General features: G+C 40.2%; 1 protein-coding gene and 1 long non-coding RNA gene across 15 annotated transcripts in view; one reads left to right on the top strand and one right to left on the bottom strand.

The window, feature by feature from the left end:
* BICD1 (BICD cargo adaptor 1) overlaps positions 1 to 10,203 on the bottom strand; it is a 220,707-nt gene extending 210,504 nt beyond the window's left edge. For 12 of the 14 annotated variants that reach the window (XM_082352131.1, XM_082352133.1, XM_082352137.1 and 9 more), the window contains exon 1: positions 5,492 to 10,203. In XM_082352131.1, the coding sequence (XP_082208257.1) occupies positions 5,492 to 5,704 (213 nt within the window). In that variant the 5' untranslated portion in view covers positions 5,705 to 10,203. The other 2 variants (XM_082352130.1, XM_082352128.1) reach the window with 2 other exon arrangements.
* Positions 9,497 to 16,343, top strand: LOC309610008. Its single transcript, XR_014233697.1, has 2 exons — positions 9,497 to 9,581; positions 10,190 to 16,343. It is a non-coding gene; the product is annotated as an uncharacterized lncRNA (long non-coding RNA).
* The last annotated feature ends 1,601 nt before the right edge of the window (positions 16,344 to 17,944 follow it).

The raw sequence follows: 17,944 nt of genomic DNA, 5'->3' as shown, positions 1-17,944 counted from the left end.
AATCAAATTAACTGTGAAAACATCATTAAACTGTTCATATATTCCATATTCTGGAAATTAGGTTTGAATAAAATGACAACCAATTGCACAATTTATTCACTTGTTTTATTAAACTTAGAGTTGAGTATTTTAATTTATCATGCAACTTATGCCTCCCCTAAAAAGAAAACATGAACTTAAAAAACATATAACTCAGGCATCAACTTTACCCTCTGAAACTGCTCTTTCCCCCTAGAACCTTCCTTTGTGAATGGAACCACCTTCTAATCCATCCTGATATTCTCAAATCTACTCTCTTCCTCACATTCCACACCCAGTCACATCCAATACCGCGTTCCACCCTACACCGCCTAAACAGCCCTCAGGTTTGTCCTCCCCTCACTACCCCTACTGCCCCTGCACAGCTCCAATCCACCCTCTACGACCAATACCATGACCTTCTAAACTGCATGTTGACTGAGGTGTTTGAGCATCTCGGGGTAGTAAGGTGCAAAGAAAGTGGGCTTCTTCCTGAACCAGGTTTCACCACTTAGCTTTGTGGCCTTGAGAAGGACCCATAGCCTCTCTAAGACCAAGTTTTCTCTTCTGTATGATGCAAGCCATATCTACCTTGTAAAAGGATTGCTATAAGAATTACAGATAAGGCATGCAAAGTGCCTAGTCCTAAATGGGGCTGTATACATAGTTCAATGTTTTATTACTTTAACTATCTTCTTATCTGTAAAAAAAGGCAATAAGCCTCTGAGTTACTCTGAAGATTAAATGAGATAAAATGTAAGGCACCAAACACAGTTATTGTTTCCTTTCATTTCCTTTTAATGGTTCCCCATCCCCAAGACAAAATACGGCCACTGCCACTTTCCCAATTTCATCTCCTGCTACTTCTCCTTTAGCATAATGAATTTTTTTTTGTATTTTTTTTTTTGGCCATGCCATGCGGCATGCGGGATCTTCCCCGACCAGGGATCAAACCTGTGTCCCCTGCATTTGGGAGCACAGAGTCTTAATCACTGGAGAGCCAGGGAAGTCTAGCATAATGAATTAGGTACACAATCAGACTGCACCTCTTCATGCCTTTCTCTCCTTCAAAGCCATGTTTACAGGTAAAATCTTAGGTGTAAGAAGGTCTTTTCTATATATTTCAACATGCAAGTTAAATATCATATTTTCAAATTTGGAATGCAATATCCATAAAGTACAAGTGTATTTATGGGGAAGATAGGGAAGAATATTTGTAAGCATGAAATTCTGAAAAAAATCTTCAAACCATGGCTGCTGTACATGTTCATGCAAATATGATGAATGTGATGAGAGATTATAAAATCTTGCTAAATGGTATCTGAGAAATAACTTTGTCAGGGATGAAATCTTGAGTTGAAATAAAAAGGAAAAATGGTACAAGTTAGAGAAACTGGGTCCAAAAAAAATATAATTAAAGTGATTATGTTTGTTTGTTGAGTTGCTTATAAACACTTTCCAAAAGTATATGTCCATATACTTTAGATGTTTTAATTAATTTGATAATAAATGTGATAAGTATAACATGTCACATGTCTTCTTTAAAAACAACAAGAGATAAAAATACTAGCTTAGATAAATAAATTCAATATTAACTTTCTCTATGTTTATTCATAGACTGGAAAAGAAATATGGGGGTTTTTTCCCCATATGATTTTATGATTTAGAATTTACAAAGAGAAGAGAAACTAACAAGCTTTCTAAGCATAAGAGGAAAAAAACTAGTTCTGTTTAAAGATGAATTCAGGTAGTTAAATGGCTTTTGTCAGGTCCCTAATGTGACAATCTCTAAAAGTATGTAAGTTCAGTACTTATTTCTTGAATGATTTAACTATAGTCCTGAAAAAGCATGAAGTTGGCTCTAAGAGGAAAAGCTGCTCTGTGTCCACAAAGTGCTTCCTCAGCAGCTGGTGTCTATCCTCAGCGTCAGGTTGAGAAAATGAGCAAGAAAATGTGTTGAAGATTCTTAGTAGACAGTCCACTGTAACCCAGCTGCAAAACTTTTCTAAAGTTGTCACGTGGACATGTTTTCTAAAATGTTACCAGGAATGCTGAATCATTTCTTTCTAAGGGGATCTTTTAAAACTTTCCTACATTTTAAATTTAAAACATTTTTAAAGCAAAAAAACAAAAAACAAACCAAAACAAAAACCTTAAATTCTAGGTTTTGTTTTTTTTTTAATGAATGTTTATTTTTAAGTTTCAGATTATTGTAGAGCCATAACTCTTCTTCAAACACTATTTTGGCCTGGGTGACAGGCACAGTGCTGATTTACACACATCCCAAACATACAATCAGCCAGGCCCTGAACATAACTGGGCATGGGTGTCCCCCAGGCCACTAAAAAGCAAGCATTATTCATGAAATCATAAAGCCGTGATTAAGTATTCTAGTGGACATGTGCTTTGTCCAGCTCCCCAAAGATAATGAAAAGGAGAACATTATGATGATGTCAGAAGTCATTCTTTTCACATCCTTAGTACTTTCCTTCCAAGTGTGTTCTTTCAGAAATACAGTAGTCATGCAGGCACAGGGCAGAGCCCTAATGATACGAGGCCAAGCCAAAGAGCAATCCAGACTTAGGGAAGAAAATAACTAGAAAAAAATTAATGAATTCATCATCTTGATTCTACACATCTTCAGCAATACTGCTCACCTGCATTATTGTCAGAGCTGTATACAGCCTGGGAAGGGGGGGCAGCAGCATTGCTGGGGGCTGCCTCTTGAAAACAACATGACCTTAAAGACTGAGCCGTGTCGCGACACTGCAAATTACTAACGTCCAGCTTGGACTTAGCACAGTATTTTTCTGTTGACATTCCCATAAACTGGTCCAATTACTTTTAAATGAATCATATCTGTTGAAACAGCCTGGAAATAAACCAAAGATTTTATACTTGGTTTTACAGTATAGAGCAAGAACATCATTTCCTATATATACCTGCAAATGAACAAAACTTCCTTTTGAAAAATCAGAGCACTAACAAAACGCATTTTCCAAAAATGGCTTCTATATGATATCATCACTGCAATATCTTAGTTTGCACAATTATTTTGGATTTACTTTTCAAACAGGAAACATTACTGAGACTGATTTAGCTCATTTAAATAATACTCCCAACTAAAGTATACATCATGTTTAAAGGATCAAAATCACAGGTCTCACTATCAAATAATCAATATAATGATTTTTTATTACCTTAAAATACATTTTTATATAATTGTATAAGCCAGTTCATTGGGAACATAAAATTAAATTATATTTATGCTAAATGCAACTCAAAATACATATGTAAACAAGTATCATTTGGTGAAAATAATCCTGATAAACTTTTATTAACCTCCTGCTGTACAGAACAAAATATACCTCACTGTTTTATAGAAAAAAATTATAATTGGTATTTGCATTATTCTCTATTAAGAAAACACTGTTACACTATTCTTATGAAATACTTTTTGTCATTTTTCCTATTACTGCTGATGAAAGTAGTACAGGTAGTGTTTCATACTAAGCACTTCCTATACTTCTCAATTTTCTTAGTCTTTCTCCGACACTAACTAATATGGACTAGTGAATGCTTAATAAAGTATATCTTCTTCCAGTATAAATTTATTCTTTCATAAAATACTTATTGTATGCTCACTATGTGCTGGGCTTTGTGTTAAAGACTTTGGATGAAATATAAATTAAGACAGATTCCTTGCCTTAAGAGCTCATGGTCTAGTAAAGGCAAAAGACAATTGCATTAAGGTTTACTATGCACGATGAATACAATGACACAGAAAAACCCTTGTAGGGTTATTTGAATCAAGCAGGAAGGCAGGTTAACAGTTATAGTTAGAGTTAATTTCATTAAATTAAGTCTACCACCTTTATCAAGGAGGTGGTAGCTAACACTGCCGGGTTTGTACTTCCTTGTCTTGGTAAAGCAGTGTTGATAAGTGTAGACAACATCAAAACATCTCTGCAAATTACCATCACCTTCCTGACTTCACAAGGTTTAGCATCACTGAATTTAAACATATCAGCTTAAGACCTAATCTAAGTTGGAAAATACCATTAAGTCCAGCTGTAGTTAATAGATGTGTACATGGTAAAACAAAACAAAACAACAACAACAAAATGAACTAGAAATGTACAGCCTAACGCACAAAAAATCAGATTTCTAGTTGGGGTTTTTACCATATGTTTATTTTTTGGCATCTAGGCATCAGAATAAAAATAAGACATACCTGAAACTATAAATGCTTACCATATTATGTACTAAATTAGAAGGCAAACTGATTAGATCTGTCATAAATCATGTTTTTTAAATATAATAGCACAAAACAAGACACCCCTTGAAAAACTGAGTACATTATAAGAATAAAAACGTGTTTGATTAACATTATATAGCAAATTAGAAATAACATTTTTAAATGCCAATATGCACCTAAAAATAAAGACATGCCACATAGAAAAGCGGTGTGTACATTTATGCTACATTTACATTTATGCTACCCATAGTACCCCAGGAACTGGGTAAAAGAGGCTGAGTTCCTTCAACAATATGTATATTCTTCTAAATTTTTGATATTCACTACTTATTTTCTTCTAATACATTAGCCAGTCTTTAAAAGAAGCCAAATACCAAAAGATTAAAGAGGACAAGTGTTATATATATACATGGCCCATTTGTGACATTCTGGTTTTATACATACAGTCATTTCAAACAGAAGAGCCTTACGTGAAATGCACGGCTACCCACGCATCTGATATATACCATTCTTTCACACCATTTGTAGGGGAATTAAATTTTCCCTGTTCAGGGTGATCTTATAAGACTTTGGGCATGGCCCACCCTCACTCAGAGGTGAAATCAAGGCAGCAGCAACACCCAGCAGTAGAGTTGTTTTTCTCCTGCTGCCCGATGACAAGAATAACTAAAGACAAGGAGAATGAAGATTGCTCAAGTCTTTGTCAAACGGGATTGGCAAGGAGTTCTCCTAATAACAGTTCCCAGTCTCATCAAGGAGTGGTTATGTTCAGCAGAAGGCTGAGGTACCATAGGTTCTACAACCTGAAACCGTGGGTCCTCAACACAAACCCACTCATCGACTTTGTGGATTATGGGATTGTTACTGAAACCTGGACGTGATATAACAGCTGTTTTGAGAAGTTTGATTTATGCATTCCAACCCAGCTGAATGTCGCCTTAGAGTGCTGAGGCTTGAGGACTCTTAGGAATCTCCCTCCCGCACAGCCTGAACAGCCATCGCCTCCCAAATTCCAGCTTATACATTCATTTCCTGGGCAATTCCTCTCTTGGGGGTAAAACAATGGACTCTTTCAATCTTCTCTTATCTACAAAGAGCTCTAAGACGAAGAAACAGTCCTTCCAATAGCATCCTTTCCGACTTCTTTAAAAATGATGAGTGGGAGTTGAGGGAGGGGGACCGGGCCGAGCAGGGAAGAGGTGACAGGCAACTCACCTCTTTCAGCTGCTCCAGCTCCTGTCTGAGGCTGTCATACTCAGCCTCCAGCTCGTCATACTGCTGTTTGAGGGTCAGCTTCTCTTCCAGTACCACCAGCCCGTACTCGGCCGCCTGGATCTTCTCGTGGGTCGTCTCCGTGAGCTCCTTGGTCAGCCTCTCTATCTCGGTCTTATAATGGTCCACAGTCTGCAATACCTCTTCCGCGGCCATAGCCCCGGCGGATAGAGGCAGGAGGGGGTAACGGGGTGGGGGAGATGGATGCAAAGCAGGCGGGGGAAGGGAAAAGGAACTAAGGAGGGAAGGATGAAAATGGAAAAGAAACGTGTGGCTGGATGTACGAGCAGAGCAATGCCCTGGTTGCCCCTCCGGCAGCCGCGGCTACAGCGCCCGAGAAACCGGCGAGAAACGCAACATGGAGAATGCTGGGGAGAGGATCAGGGGCGAGGCGGCAGCTGCTGCGGCATGTGTCCTCCGGGCCGGCCCCTGCGTGCGGTCAACAGCCGTGCGGCATGGCCAGGCTGCGGCGGCCGGAGGCGGCGAGGGGCTCCGATTCTGCTTATTCAGAGACGCACGGCCGCCATGTCTCCGGGCAGCGTCACTGCAGTCTCCTCGGGCCCCGCGCTCCGGCTCGCCGCGCCCGCCCGCTCCACCTGCTCCCTCCGGCCGCGCTGCAGCGGGTGTGGAATGATGCAGCGCCGGCCCTCTCCCTCCCTCCGCGCCTGGCCGGGGCTCCGAACGGGGGGCGGGGAGGCGGACGGAGTCGGCGCGGGGGGAGGGGGAGGGACCAGACGGAAACCTCCGGAGGCGCCTCCCGCCGGGCGGAACCGCGGGTGCGCGGGACCGATGCCGAGCCGACCGGACGCGCGCGGGGAGGGGCCCCGCGCGCTGGGAGGGACCCCCAGCCAGGCCTGGCCCGGCACGCCCGGCTCGCCGCCGGCAGGAGTTCCTCCCAGGGCTTTGGCCGGGTGGGCGTCGAGGCCCCGGAGAATGGCTTAGGCGCCCGGTTCTCTCACTGCGACGTGAGCCCAAGCTCAGGAAGCTGCCTGGAATCGGCGCCTTACTCAAAGAGAAGCAAACAGTAACTAACGCGCTCGGGGCCCGCGCATCCTCCTTCTCACCCCCTGGGCTCGCGGCATCCTTCCCTGGCCTTCTGCACCCAAACGCTGTGCTTCCAAAGCCTTCCAGACGCCCCCGCCCAACGCTCCCGCTTCCGCCCCTTCCGCCTCCTTCCTCTTCCCATCTCTCCCCTCCTTTCCCTACATGGCCTGGTTCACCTCACGCTCTCTCCAAATAACCTTATTACAGGACGGTCTTTGCTAAAGATTGCTTGCCCTCCCCCAAGCTTTCTGTGCCCAGCTTATCACAACATCACTACTCAGAAAAAGATCTCTATAATGCATGCACCCAGAAGCCTCTGGGTACAATTATTTCTTGCCCCAGTAGTTCTACTCTACGGATTCTTCAATAAAGGAAAACTGCATGAAATTCCCTCTATACAGTATCAACAGTACCCTACAATAAATATTCTTAAAATAATAAGAGCTAATAGTTCTGGAGCCCACGTGCTAAGCTTTCTTCGAAGTATGGTACATGCAATTTCTCCCATCCTAACAGCAACTCTTTGAGGTAGGAACCATTATCCTCAATTTACAGGTGGTGAAAGAAAGGCACAGGAAAGCTGAGCGATTTGCCCAAAGTCAGGCAACTCTTAACTGGTGAAGCCAAAATTTAACCATAACTCCACAGCCATAACCTGAATCATTATGTTGGCTTCACCTTCACTCATTACTAATACAAAACCAACAACTACGTATTATATGCTCGTAAAATGACCACTTTAATCAATGCAAAGAGTGATGATGAAGAGTCACAAAAGGAGATGAAGGCAAAGTCAGAATGAAAGAGAGTAAAGAATGAAGAAGAGATGAGAATAGAGGACAACCAAGAAGAAAGGAAGCAATAGGAGCAGAAAAAGAGCTATTTCTGTGTAACTAGTAGGCTGTAGGATCAATAGATCAAGGATCTGACCAGTTCCTTCCCTGTCTCCTGGTGGCACTTGTCATAGAGCTGTTTCTCAGTGGCCAAGAGGTGTTCAAACACACATACACACACACACACACACACATACACGCTCTTTCTGAGTTAGAATGCAGGACTCTCCCATCGTTGTGTCCAGGGTAAAGAAAAAAAAAAAGCAATGGTTGATGGTGTGGAAGAGCAAATGACAGTGTCCTTACAAAGCCTTGACTAATAGGTTCTCTGGATGTGATTTTCACTGTCTCCGAAAACAGACAAAAAAAGATTCCTTCCACGTGCTCTCAATTACAACAGAATATTCTCTTGTGATTGATCAAAAAGAGAGAGAGAGAGAAGGGAAGGGAAGGGAAAGGGGGAAAAGGAAGAAAGAAAACACCTGAAACTTTGGACCACCATGAATGCCATTCCACCTGTGCAGCTTTGCTCTCATTGCAGTTGAGAAGCCCCTCCCCACCCCTGTGTGCTCCTATAGTGCCCATTCTCTGTCACAATGATGAATGACCATGAACTGCTGAAGAGAAAGAGAGGAAGCCTGTAATTGCACTTAGCTAAACTGTCTTCTTCCCAGGATGCCCTGGAGGTCCCTCACTCCACAAAGTATAAGCAGCGCCCTTCAAAGGGATCATAACACTTGGAGTAGATTGCTTGTGTCTCCCCTTCCTTTGGATAGAACTAAGAATGGAGTTTTCTTCTGTGACTTTTCTTTTTCTGAGTTTCCATTGCCACCCATCCCCTATGCCCCATCCTGCCCCATTTTTCTGAGTGATATATTTTTGTTAATATATTCAGCCTGACTTCATTCAGACATGTACACTATTTTAATACTTTAAGATTTTGTTTATTACAACTTTGATCCTTTCTATGTTCGTATTAAACTTGAAAAAAAAGTAAACATTTCCGTATACATCATACTCTTCCAGTACTGCACAGTTATATTTCTCTCTTTCTTCCTATATATGTCATACATATCATATATACACACATACATATATATGTGTATATAAATCAATGACAAGTATCTAGAAAATAATTTCTTAAATCATTCCTAGGAGCAGGGTTCCCTCATATTTCTTTATCCTAGCAGCCTCCAATCATTTATGCAACATTCTAACAAATATTTAGGGAAAAATTGTATTGTGGTCTAGTACCTCAAAGCAACTTTTCACCAACTTTGTCAGCATGAATATTGCTTTCTCTTGTTCTCATTCATTCATTAAACCAATGTTTATTAAGTACCCACTATGTCCTAGGTACAACAGTAGGCGTTGTGAAATCAATGACCAATAAGATGTCAGTGCTCAAGGGTCCCTGACTCATGGAGCTTATGTTCTGGGAGGGACAGACAATAACATGAATAAAAAACAGACAGCAACAACAAAAAAGACAAATTAATACAATAATTCCAAATTGTGACACTGACAGGCAGGATACAGCATAGTGGTTAAGAGCACAAGCTTAGTCTGCTTGGATCAAATCCCAGTTTGCCACTTATTAATTGTGTGTGCCTCAGTTGCCTCATCCTTTTTTTTTTTAAATTTATTTATTTTTGGCTGCACCGGGTCTTAGTTGCAGCATGCAGCTTTTTTTTTTTTTTTTTTTAGTTGCAGCATGTGGGCTTCTTAGTTGCAGCATGTGGACTCTTAGTTGCGGTATGCATGCGGGATCTAGTTCCCCAACCAGGGACCAGGGATCGAACCTGGGCCCCCTGCATTGGGAGTGTGGAGTCTTACCCACTGGACCACCAGTTGCCTCATTCTTAAAGAAGGGATAATAATTTAATCTACTAATGAGATTGTTGTGAATAGAATAGTATTTAACACCTAATAATCAGCATCTGTGTGTTTGTTTTTTAAAGTTTTTAAAGAAAAATAAGGATAAAATTGAGGTGGAAACAAGAAATCACAGGATAATCAGTGGAGAGCTCTCTGAAGAAGTGATTTTATATTAGTATCTAAGAAACATGGAGGAATCAAATATGCAAAATGTAGAGGAATTGCTTTCTAAGGAGCGGGAACAGCATATGTAAAAACCTAAGGCAGAAAAGAGCTTGGTGAGTGCAAAGAATAAAAATCAGAGGCTGAGGCTGATTAAGCATAAGGGAGATGGCCTAAGACTACATTAGAGAAATAGGCAACACTGGAGACATACTCAGATACTGTGCCTACCTTGCAGTTTAGAATAGGGAATTTGGCTGTTGCACACCTGAAACTAATATAATGTTATATGTCAATTATATCTCAATTTAAAAAAAAAAGAATCTGGTCTTTCAAAGTGCAAACGATCACAGAGTAAAAAACTTTCCAAGGGAAATGAGTTTCACAACACACAGAAACAAGAAGAGACAAGATACCTCTGTGTAGCTTCTCAGCATGAACTAGAAAAATCTTTAAATAGCCCTACTAACGTAGGGCTATAACGTTAAGGTCAGCCTTAATGTCAGAAGAGCTGATAGGTCATGAGTTGTGATTTTGAACCTCCCAGAAAGGACTTTTTAAATCCTCTGCCCTTCTTTCTAATCCCCCTCAATGATGTCTGAAACTTCTTTGGTAATAAATAAAGTCTATCATCTAATAATTAGAAATAAGTTTAAAAAGCAAAAAGTTAGTAAACTTAAACTTACAGTTATATTTGCTTTTTGTTTTTTCCTGATTCTGATAGAGTTACACCAAGGAAGGAACTGAATGGTTGAAAAGGAGAAGGCTAGGAACACTGAAGACAAATATCTGATTCACATTTGTGCCTAAGGTTGGCCTGGCACTCAACTCTTCAAGACTTGAATAGAATTCCTTAATTGCTTCTTTCTGCTAAAATATTGCCACTTCTCTTGGTTTTTGATGGCCCTGGAATTTATATAGAGATCCTGAATCTGTTCAGAAGATTTCCTTTGCCTAACAGCCAAAAAAAAAAAAAAAAAAAAAGAGGAATTTGGGTTTTATTTCCAGCACAGTGGGAGGTTATTGGTTATTTAGTCAGGAATGAAATTATTTGATTTATACTTTAAAACTATCACTACTATGAGTAAATAAGTTTGGAGGTATCAAAAGATAGAAGTAGGGTCACTAGTTAGGAAGCTGTTGTGATTGTCCAGGAGAAAAAAAATGCTGACCTGTACTGAGGTGGTGGCAGTAGGAAAAAGGAGTGGATGGATTCAAGATATATTGGGAGAGGGGATGGAAAAAGTCTCAAGACTTGGCTGAAGATTGGATGTAGGATGGAGAGAAAAAAAAGGAATCATTAATAAACTCTGGGGCTTCCCTGGTGGCACAGTGGTTAAGAATCTGCCTGCCAATGCAGGGGACACATGTTCAAACCCTGGTCCAGGAAGATCCCACATGCCGCGGAGCAACTAAGCCCATGCACCACAACTACTGAGCCTGAGCTCTAGAGCCTGCAAGCCACAACTACTGCGCCCACGTGCCACAACTACTGAAGCCCGCGCACCTAGAGCCCGTGCTCTGCAAAAAGAGAAGCCACGACAATGAGAAGCCCGCACACCGCAACGAAGAGTAGCCCTGGCTCACCGCAACTAGAGAAAGCCTGCGCACAACAACGGAGACCCAACACAGCCAAAAATAAAAAATAAAATAAAATAAATAAAAAATTAAAAAAAATAAATAAACTCTAATTTTCTGACTTGGGCAGTTGGGATTATGGTTTGCCATTAGTTAGATGGGAAAGACTAGGAGGGAGTGTCTGGAGATTAAGAGTTCTATTTTGGACATATTAAGTTCAAGACAGTTTTGAGACATTTGAATAGAAATGTTAAGCAGAAAATTGGATGTAAGACCAGAATTAAGAAAGACTTCTTGGGAGGTTTAAACAATTCTCCTCTGGAAATCATTAGCATTACATGGTATTTAAAGCAAAGAAAATGAATGAGATTGTCTAGGGAAAGGGTGTAAATAGAGAAGAGAAGGCATCCAGGACATATCCCTGAGGAACCCCTAGTAAAGGTTGAATTGAAGAGGAAAAGCCTGCAGAGAAGGGACCAGTCAGTGTGAGTAGGAGGAGAACCAGGAGAGAAACATCTGAAGGGAACAAAAGAAGAGAAGGTTTGAGGGGTGAAAGAATAAGGACCAAGTCAATGCCATTGAGAGATCAAAGTCGAGTAAGATGTGGACACAGAAATGTCACTGAATTTGGAACACAGAAGAGGGTACTCTCTTTTTTTCTTTTCTTTCTTTTTTTTTTCAGTATAATACACTTTATTTTATTTCTTTAAATTTGGTTAAATTGAAGTATAGTTGATTCACAATTCTGTACAGAAAAATGATTCAGCTATACATATATTTGTTTAGATTCTTTTCCATTATAGGTTATTATAAGATATTGAATATAGTTCCCTGTGCTATACAGTAAATCCTTGTTGTTTATTTTATATATAATGGTGTGTATCTGTTAATCCCATACTCCTAATTGATCCCTCCCCCCCAAGTTTCCCCTTTGGTAACCATAAGTTTGTTTTCTATGTTTGTGAGTCTGTTTCTGTTTTGTATATATTAGATTCATTTGTATTATTTTTCAGATTCCACATATAAGTGATACCATATATTTGTCTTTCTCAGTCTGACTTACTTCACTCAGTATGATAATCTCTAGGTTCATCCATGTTGCTGCAAATGACATTTCATTCTTTTTTTTATGGCTAAGTAATATTCCATTCTATTCTTCTTTATCCATTCATCTGTTGATGGACACTTAGGTTGTTTGCATGTCTTGGCTATTGTAAATAGTATTGCTATGAACATTGGGGTGCATGTAGTCTTTTCTGGTTTATTTTATGGTTTCCTTTGCTGTGCAAATACTTTTAAGTTTGATGAGGTTACATTTGTTTATTTTTGCTTTTATTTCTTTTGCCTTGGGAGACTGATATAAGAAAATATTGCTACAATTTATGTCAGAAAATGTTTTGCCTGTGTTCTCTTCTAGGAGTTTTATAGTATCTGGTCTTACATTTAGGTCTTTAAACAAATATTTTTGTATATAGTGTGAGGAAGTGTTCTAACTTCATTGATTTACATGAGGCAGTACAGCTTTCCCAACACCACTTGCTGAAGAGACTGTCTTTTCTCCATTGTATATTCTTGCCTCCTCTGTTGAAGATTAATTGACCATAGGTGTATGGGTTTATTTCTGGGCTCTCTATTCTGTTCCATTGATCTATAGGTCTGTTTTTGTGCCAATGCCATGCTGTTTTGATTACTGTAGCTTTGTAGTATTGTTGGAAGTCAGGGAGCCTTATTCCTCCAGCTTTGTTCTTTTTTCTTAGGATTGCTTTGGCAATTTTGAGTCTTTTGTTGTTCCATGTAAATTTCAATATTATGTGTTCTAGTTCTGTGGAAAATGTCATGGGTAATTTGCTGGGATTGAATTAAATGTGTAGATTGCTTTGGGTAGTATGGCCATTTTAACAATGTTAATTCTTCCAATCCAAGAGCATGGGATATCTTTCCATTTCTTTGAATCATCTTCAATTTCCTTCATCAATGTTTTATAGTTCTCAGATTATAGGTCTTTTAAAAAATTTTTTCCCAGAAATTTATTTTTTCTTCCAGTTTTTTTTTTAATTAATTAATTTATTTATTTATTTTTGGCTGTGTTGGGTCTTCTTTTCTGTGCAAGGGCTTTCTCTAGTTGTGGCAAGCGGGGTCCACTCTTCATCATGGTGCGCGGGCCTCTCACTATCGCGGCCTCTCTTATTGCAGAGCACAGGCTCCAGACGCGCAGGCTCAGCAGTTGTGGCTCACGGGCCTTGTTGCTCCGCAGCACGTGGGATCTTCCCAGACCAGGGCTCGAACCCGTGTCCCTGGCATTGGCAGGCAGATTCTCAACCACTGCGCCACCAGGGAAGCCCTTTCTTCCAGTTTTATTGAAATAACATTGATATACAGCACTGTATAAGTTTAAGGTGTACAGCATAATTGTTTGACTTACATACCTCATGAAGTGATTAACACAATAAGTTTAGTGAATATCCACCATCTCATATAGAAACAAAATTTAATAAATAGAAAAAACATTTTTTTCTTGAAATGAGAACTCAAGATTTACTCTCTTAACAACTTTCATATATAATATACAGCAGTGTTGATTGTATTTATCATGTTGCACGTTACATCCCTCGAATGTGCATGTTCTTGACAAGAGTAGCTGGTGTGGAACAGAGGGTGAAAACCAGATTGTAGTAGATTAAAGCATGAAGAGAAGTTTCAGATGTGGAGACAGCCTGAGCAGACAACTCCATGACTGCAGAAACAATGGAGGGGAAAACATACAATAAGATGGTGGATCTGTGGTACATTGGAATGCTCTACTATGAACTGCTGGTGGGAAATCCACTCTTCAAAAGCACCTCACTCACTGAGACCTCCAAATGCATACTAAAGGTAGATGTGAGTTTTCCCCCATCAATGCCTTCTGAAGCCAGGACTTGATTTTCAAGCAGCTCAAATACTAACCTTCTGGGAGGCTGCCCTTGGACCAGATTCTGGAGCAACCCTGGGTCCAGGCCCACTCCCAGAAGATGCTGCCTCCGTCTGCTCACATGGCTTCCTGAGGCCCGTCTGCTCTGTTTTGTGTGTTTATTCAGGGAGCTCTCCCAGCTCTGCTACCTCATCTTTTGTCTCTTCTAAGATGCATGATGCTAATTAATAAAAGCTGGAGTATTTTGTGTCAGGGGGAAAAAAACAGCCACATAGCTGTCCTCTCCCTGTTTTATATCTTCAAAATCAGTGGCGATCAGATTCTCTGGGTTTGTTTCTTAGCCACAACCTGTATAATTGTCATCTTCCCACCAGAAAGGCACTGGTAATCTCATAGCACTCAATTTAATTTTAGTTGGGATTGCATTTTTCCACCTGTTTTTTGCTTTACTTTCTAAATGATGTTTTCTTCGAAATTCTTGATTTTTACCATTTTTGCTATCAGCATTTGCCTATTTTGGGGACAATCTCACCTCATTAATTCTTTCTTCATTATTAAATCTACCCTCTGTTTATTTTGACTGGAAAGAACCAGAAGAATTTGCAGCACACTGCAGCACACAGGCTAATATAACTTATTCTTTCATTAAAAGAAGACTAAAAAATTCTGATTACCAGGTATTATTTCTTTAGAATTTGTCCACTGACCAGCCTTGATTTTCTTGATCTGAGGCAATGTTCTGAGTCACCTGTTTCAGAATACCAATTCCTCTTTATTATAAAGTTTATTTTGAGGACCATTTTAGTGAGCAAAACTATATGCTACCCAACGTAACCAAAAATAAATAAATAAATAAATAAATAATTTTTAAAAAAACCTGTATGCTAGCAGTTAAAGTGATAAATACATCTAAGGTTTTACAAGGTTCTATGGATCAAAGAATTATAAAGATTGTTTTTGAATAAATTGTTGTCACCCAGCTGAGTCAAAAAGCCCAGCCAAAGTTAAAAATCATGAATTTATAGAGACATTAAAAGCCACATAGTTTTATGGCTTTTTTCAGAAGACCAAGTGTAAGAGTAGAGATGGCAGTAGTTGTATCAATTTAAGATTAGAGTTTTCTCAGTGAGTGTGTAAGAGGACTAGGAGATAAGGAAATTGAGGATATTAATGAAAAGACAGCTGATGAGTTAAATCATGGCATATGGCCAACTGCTACCTGTCTTTCAACATCTATTCCCTTCTTCTATAATGATTGCATCTCCAATTTCTTGCTGTGTGCATGGTCATGTAATAAATGTGGCCATTTAAGTTAGTACATTAAGTAACTTGCCAGTGACTAGGATCTGGCTAACTGGGTTTAAAAAGTGTGTACAACTGCCAGTAAGTGTCCTTCACCCCTTCCCTTTCTCTTCCTTTTAGTGTCATATCTAAGAATCCATTACCAAATCAAAGGTGGTGAAGATTTAGACCAATGTTTTATTCTAAGCATTTTAATAGTTTTAGCTCTTATATTTAGGTCTTTGTGTTGCAGGAAGAGGGACTCCTTCCAGGGCCCAAGAGTAGGCTCTTGTCTAACACTCAGAAATTAATTGTCCAAGGAGACACACGTGCTGACAAAGCAAGAGACTTTATTGGGAAGGGGCACCCGGGTGGAGAGCAGCAGGGTAAGGGAACCCAGGAGAACTGCTCTGCCATGTGGCTCGCAGTCTCAGATTTTATGGTAATGGTGTTAGTTTCTGGGGTGTCTCTGGCCAGTCACTCTGACTCAGGGTCCTTCCTGGTGGTGAATGCATCACTCAGCCAAGATGGATTCCAGCAAGAAGGATTCTGGGAGGTTGGTAGGACATATGGACTGGCATCTCCCCTCTCCTTTTGACCTTTCCCGAATTCTTCCAGTTGGTGGTAGCTTGTTAGTTCCTCATTCCTTACCAGGACCTCCTGTTGTTAAGGTAACTCGTGCAAGTGTCTACTATCTTGCCTGGCTAAGGCAGGCGGTTTTGGTCCCCTAACATTTGATCCATTTTGAACTTAATATTCATATATTGAGTGAGGTAAGCGTATGATTTCATCTTTTATATCCATTTGTCTTAGCAACTTGTTAAAAACGATTTTTTCCCCATTGAATGGTCTTGGCACTCTTGTCAAAAATCAGTTGACTATAGACATATGGGTTTATTTCTAAACTCTCAATTCTATGCCATTGGATTATATGTCTATTCTTATGCCAGTACCATGGTGTCTTGATTATTGCTGCTCTATAGTAAATTTTGAAATGAGAAATGTGTCATATTGTGACTTATAATAAGAAATATATATTTGGTTGTCCCTTTTTTTGGCACAGAGCTCTTTAAACCCTTGGAATTTCCTAAGTGATAAGAACAGTGGGAGCATCTTTTGTTATAGTATTTAGTCTTAGTTCCTGAATAGCTCCAGATCCATAAAGGTGAAAGAGTGTCTTGTTATTCATAACAAGCCTTTTTCAACCACATCTGAGTTTATGTTAATGAGGTAGGTGACTTTTGAAGTGTTCCTAAGGAGGGGGCTGGTTGCTAAGGGGACCAATCAAAATTAGAGAGTTGAAACTTTCAGCCCCACCTCCCCACCTCCGAGGAGGAGAGAAGGATTGGAAGTTGAATCAATCACTGTTGGTCAATGATTTAATCAATCATGCCTATGTAATGAATCCTCCATAAAAACCCAAAAGGGTATGGCTGAGGAAGCTTCTGGGCTGGTGAACACATCCATGTGCCAGGAAGGTAACACACCCCAACTCCATGAGGACAGAAGCTCCTGTGTTAGAGACGCTTCCAGATCTTGCCCTATGTAGCTCTTCATCTGACTGTTTATCTGTATCCTTTCTTATATCCTTTTAGTAAATCAGTAATCTAGTAAGTAAACTGTTTTCTTAAATTCTGTGAGCTGCTCTAACAAACTAATCCAAACCAAAGACTGGGATGTGGGAACATCTGATTTATAGCTGGTGGTGAAACCAAGCAGGACCATGTCCCCTATTTCTTGTTTGTAGGAAAAAGGTTTCAGCCTCCTAGACCTTCTGTGAGTTCCAAAGGACAGATGCAAACAGTTTGATAAAACAGAGCCCTAGTTCCTCCTCAAGGGATATACATAACAATCTGACACACGTCTCTGAGTTCTTCTACAGGAACTGAGGCCCCCACCCAGGTGGAGGATGGGAACTTCAGGCTGAGCATAAGTACGTGGACCCCAGATTGGTCAGAACCAGAAGGCTGAGGACTGAGATTCCTGGAACACCACCCTGTTACCTCACCACCAATCAATCAAAAGCAGGTCACATACCCTGCAGCCCTCACCCCAAATTTGCCTTTAAAAATTCTTCCTGAAACCCATTGGAGAGTTCAGTCTTTGGAGCACTAGTGGCCCATTATCCTTGGTTGGTCCTTGCAATAAACCTTTCTCTGCTCCAAACTGACGTTTCAGTTTGTTTGGCCTCACGGTGCATCGGGTACATGAACTTTGGTTCAGCAACAGTGGGAAGCATGGGTAACAACCTAGACTTTCAATTGGTGTCTGAAATGAGGGGCAGAGAGGACAGTTTTATGGAACCGAGCCTTTAACCTCTGGGATCTGATACTATCTCCTGGTAGGTAGTGTCAGAATTGAGTTAAGTTGTAGGACACCCAGCTGGTGTTGCAGAATTGCTTGATGTATGGAAAACTGACACATCTGGTGTCAGGAGTGCAGTAGTATGGTGGTAATGTGAGGGTAAAGGAGACACACTGGAGGAGGAGTGTTTCTCTTTATAGTGTGAGTCCTGTAATATAACTTTTTGCCAGATAGCCTGAGGTCCCACGTATATTAGAGGGTAGATGAAGCTAAAAGGTCACAGCATGTACTGAGTATTAAAAGGTTAAAAGGTTATGGTGACTTAGTCTCACACACTAACATGTCCTGGGGGGAGAATTAGTATTTCCTGGTTAGCATACTACCCCAAATCCTGGGAATAAGAAG

This window comes from Balaenoptera borealis, assembly GCF_965194805.1.
Source record: "Balaenoptera borealis genome assembly, chromosome: 13".
In the NCBI taxonomy this organism is placed as follows: domain Eukaryota; kingdom Metazoa; phylum Chordata; class Mammalia; order Artiodactyla; family Balaenopteridae; genus Balaenoptera; species Balaenoptera borealis.
The sequence above is the reverse complement of the archived record's forward strand: the minus strand, read 5'-3'. Positions and strand labels throughout refer to the sequence as shown.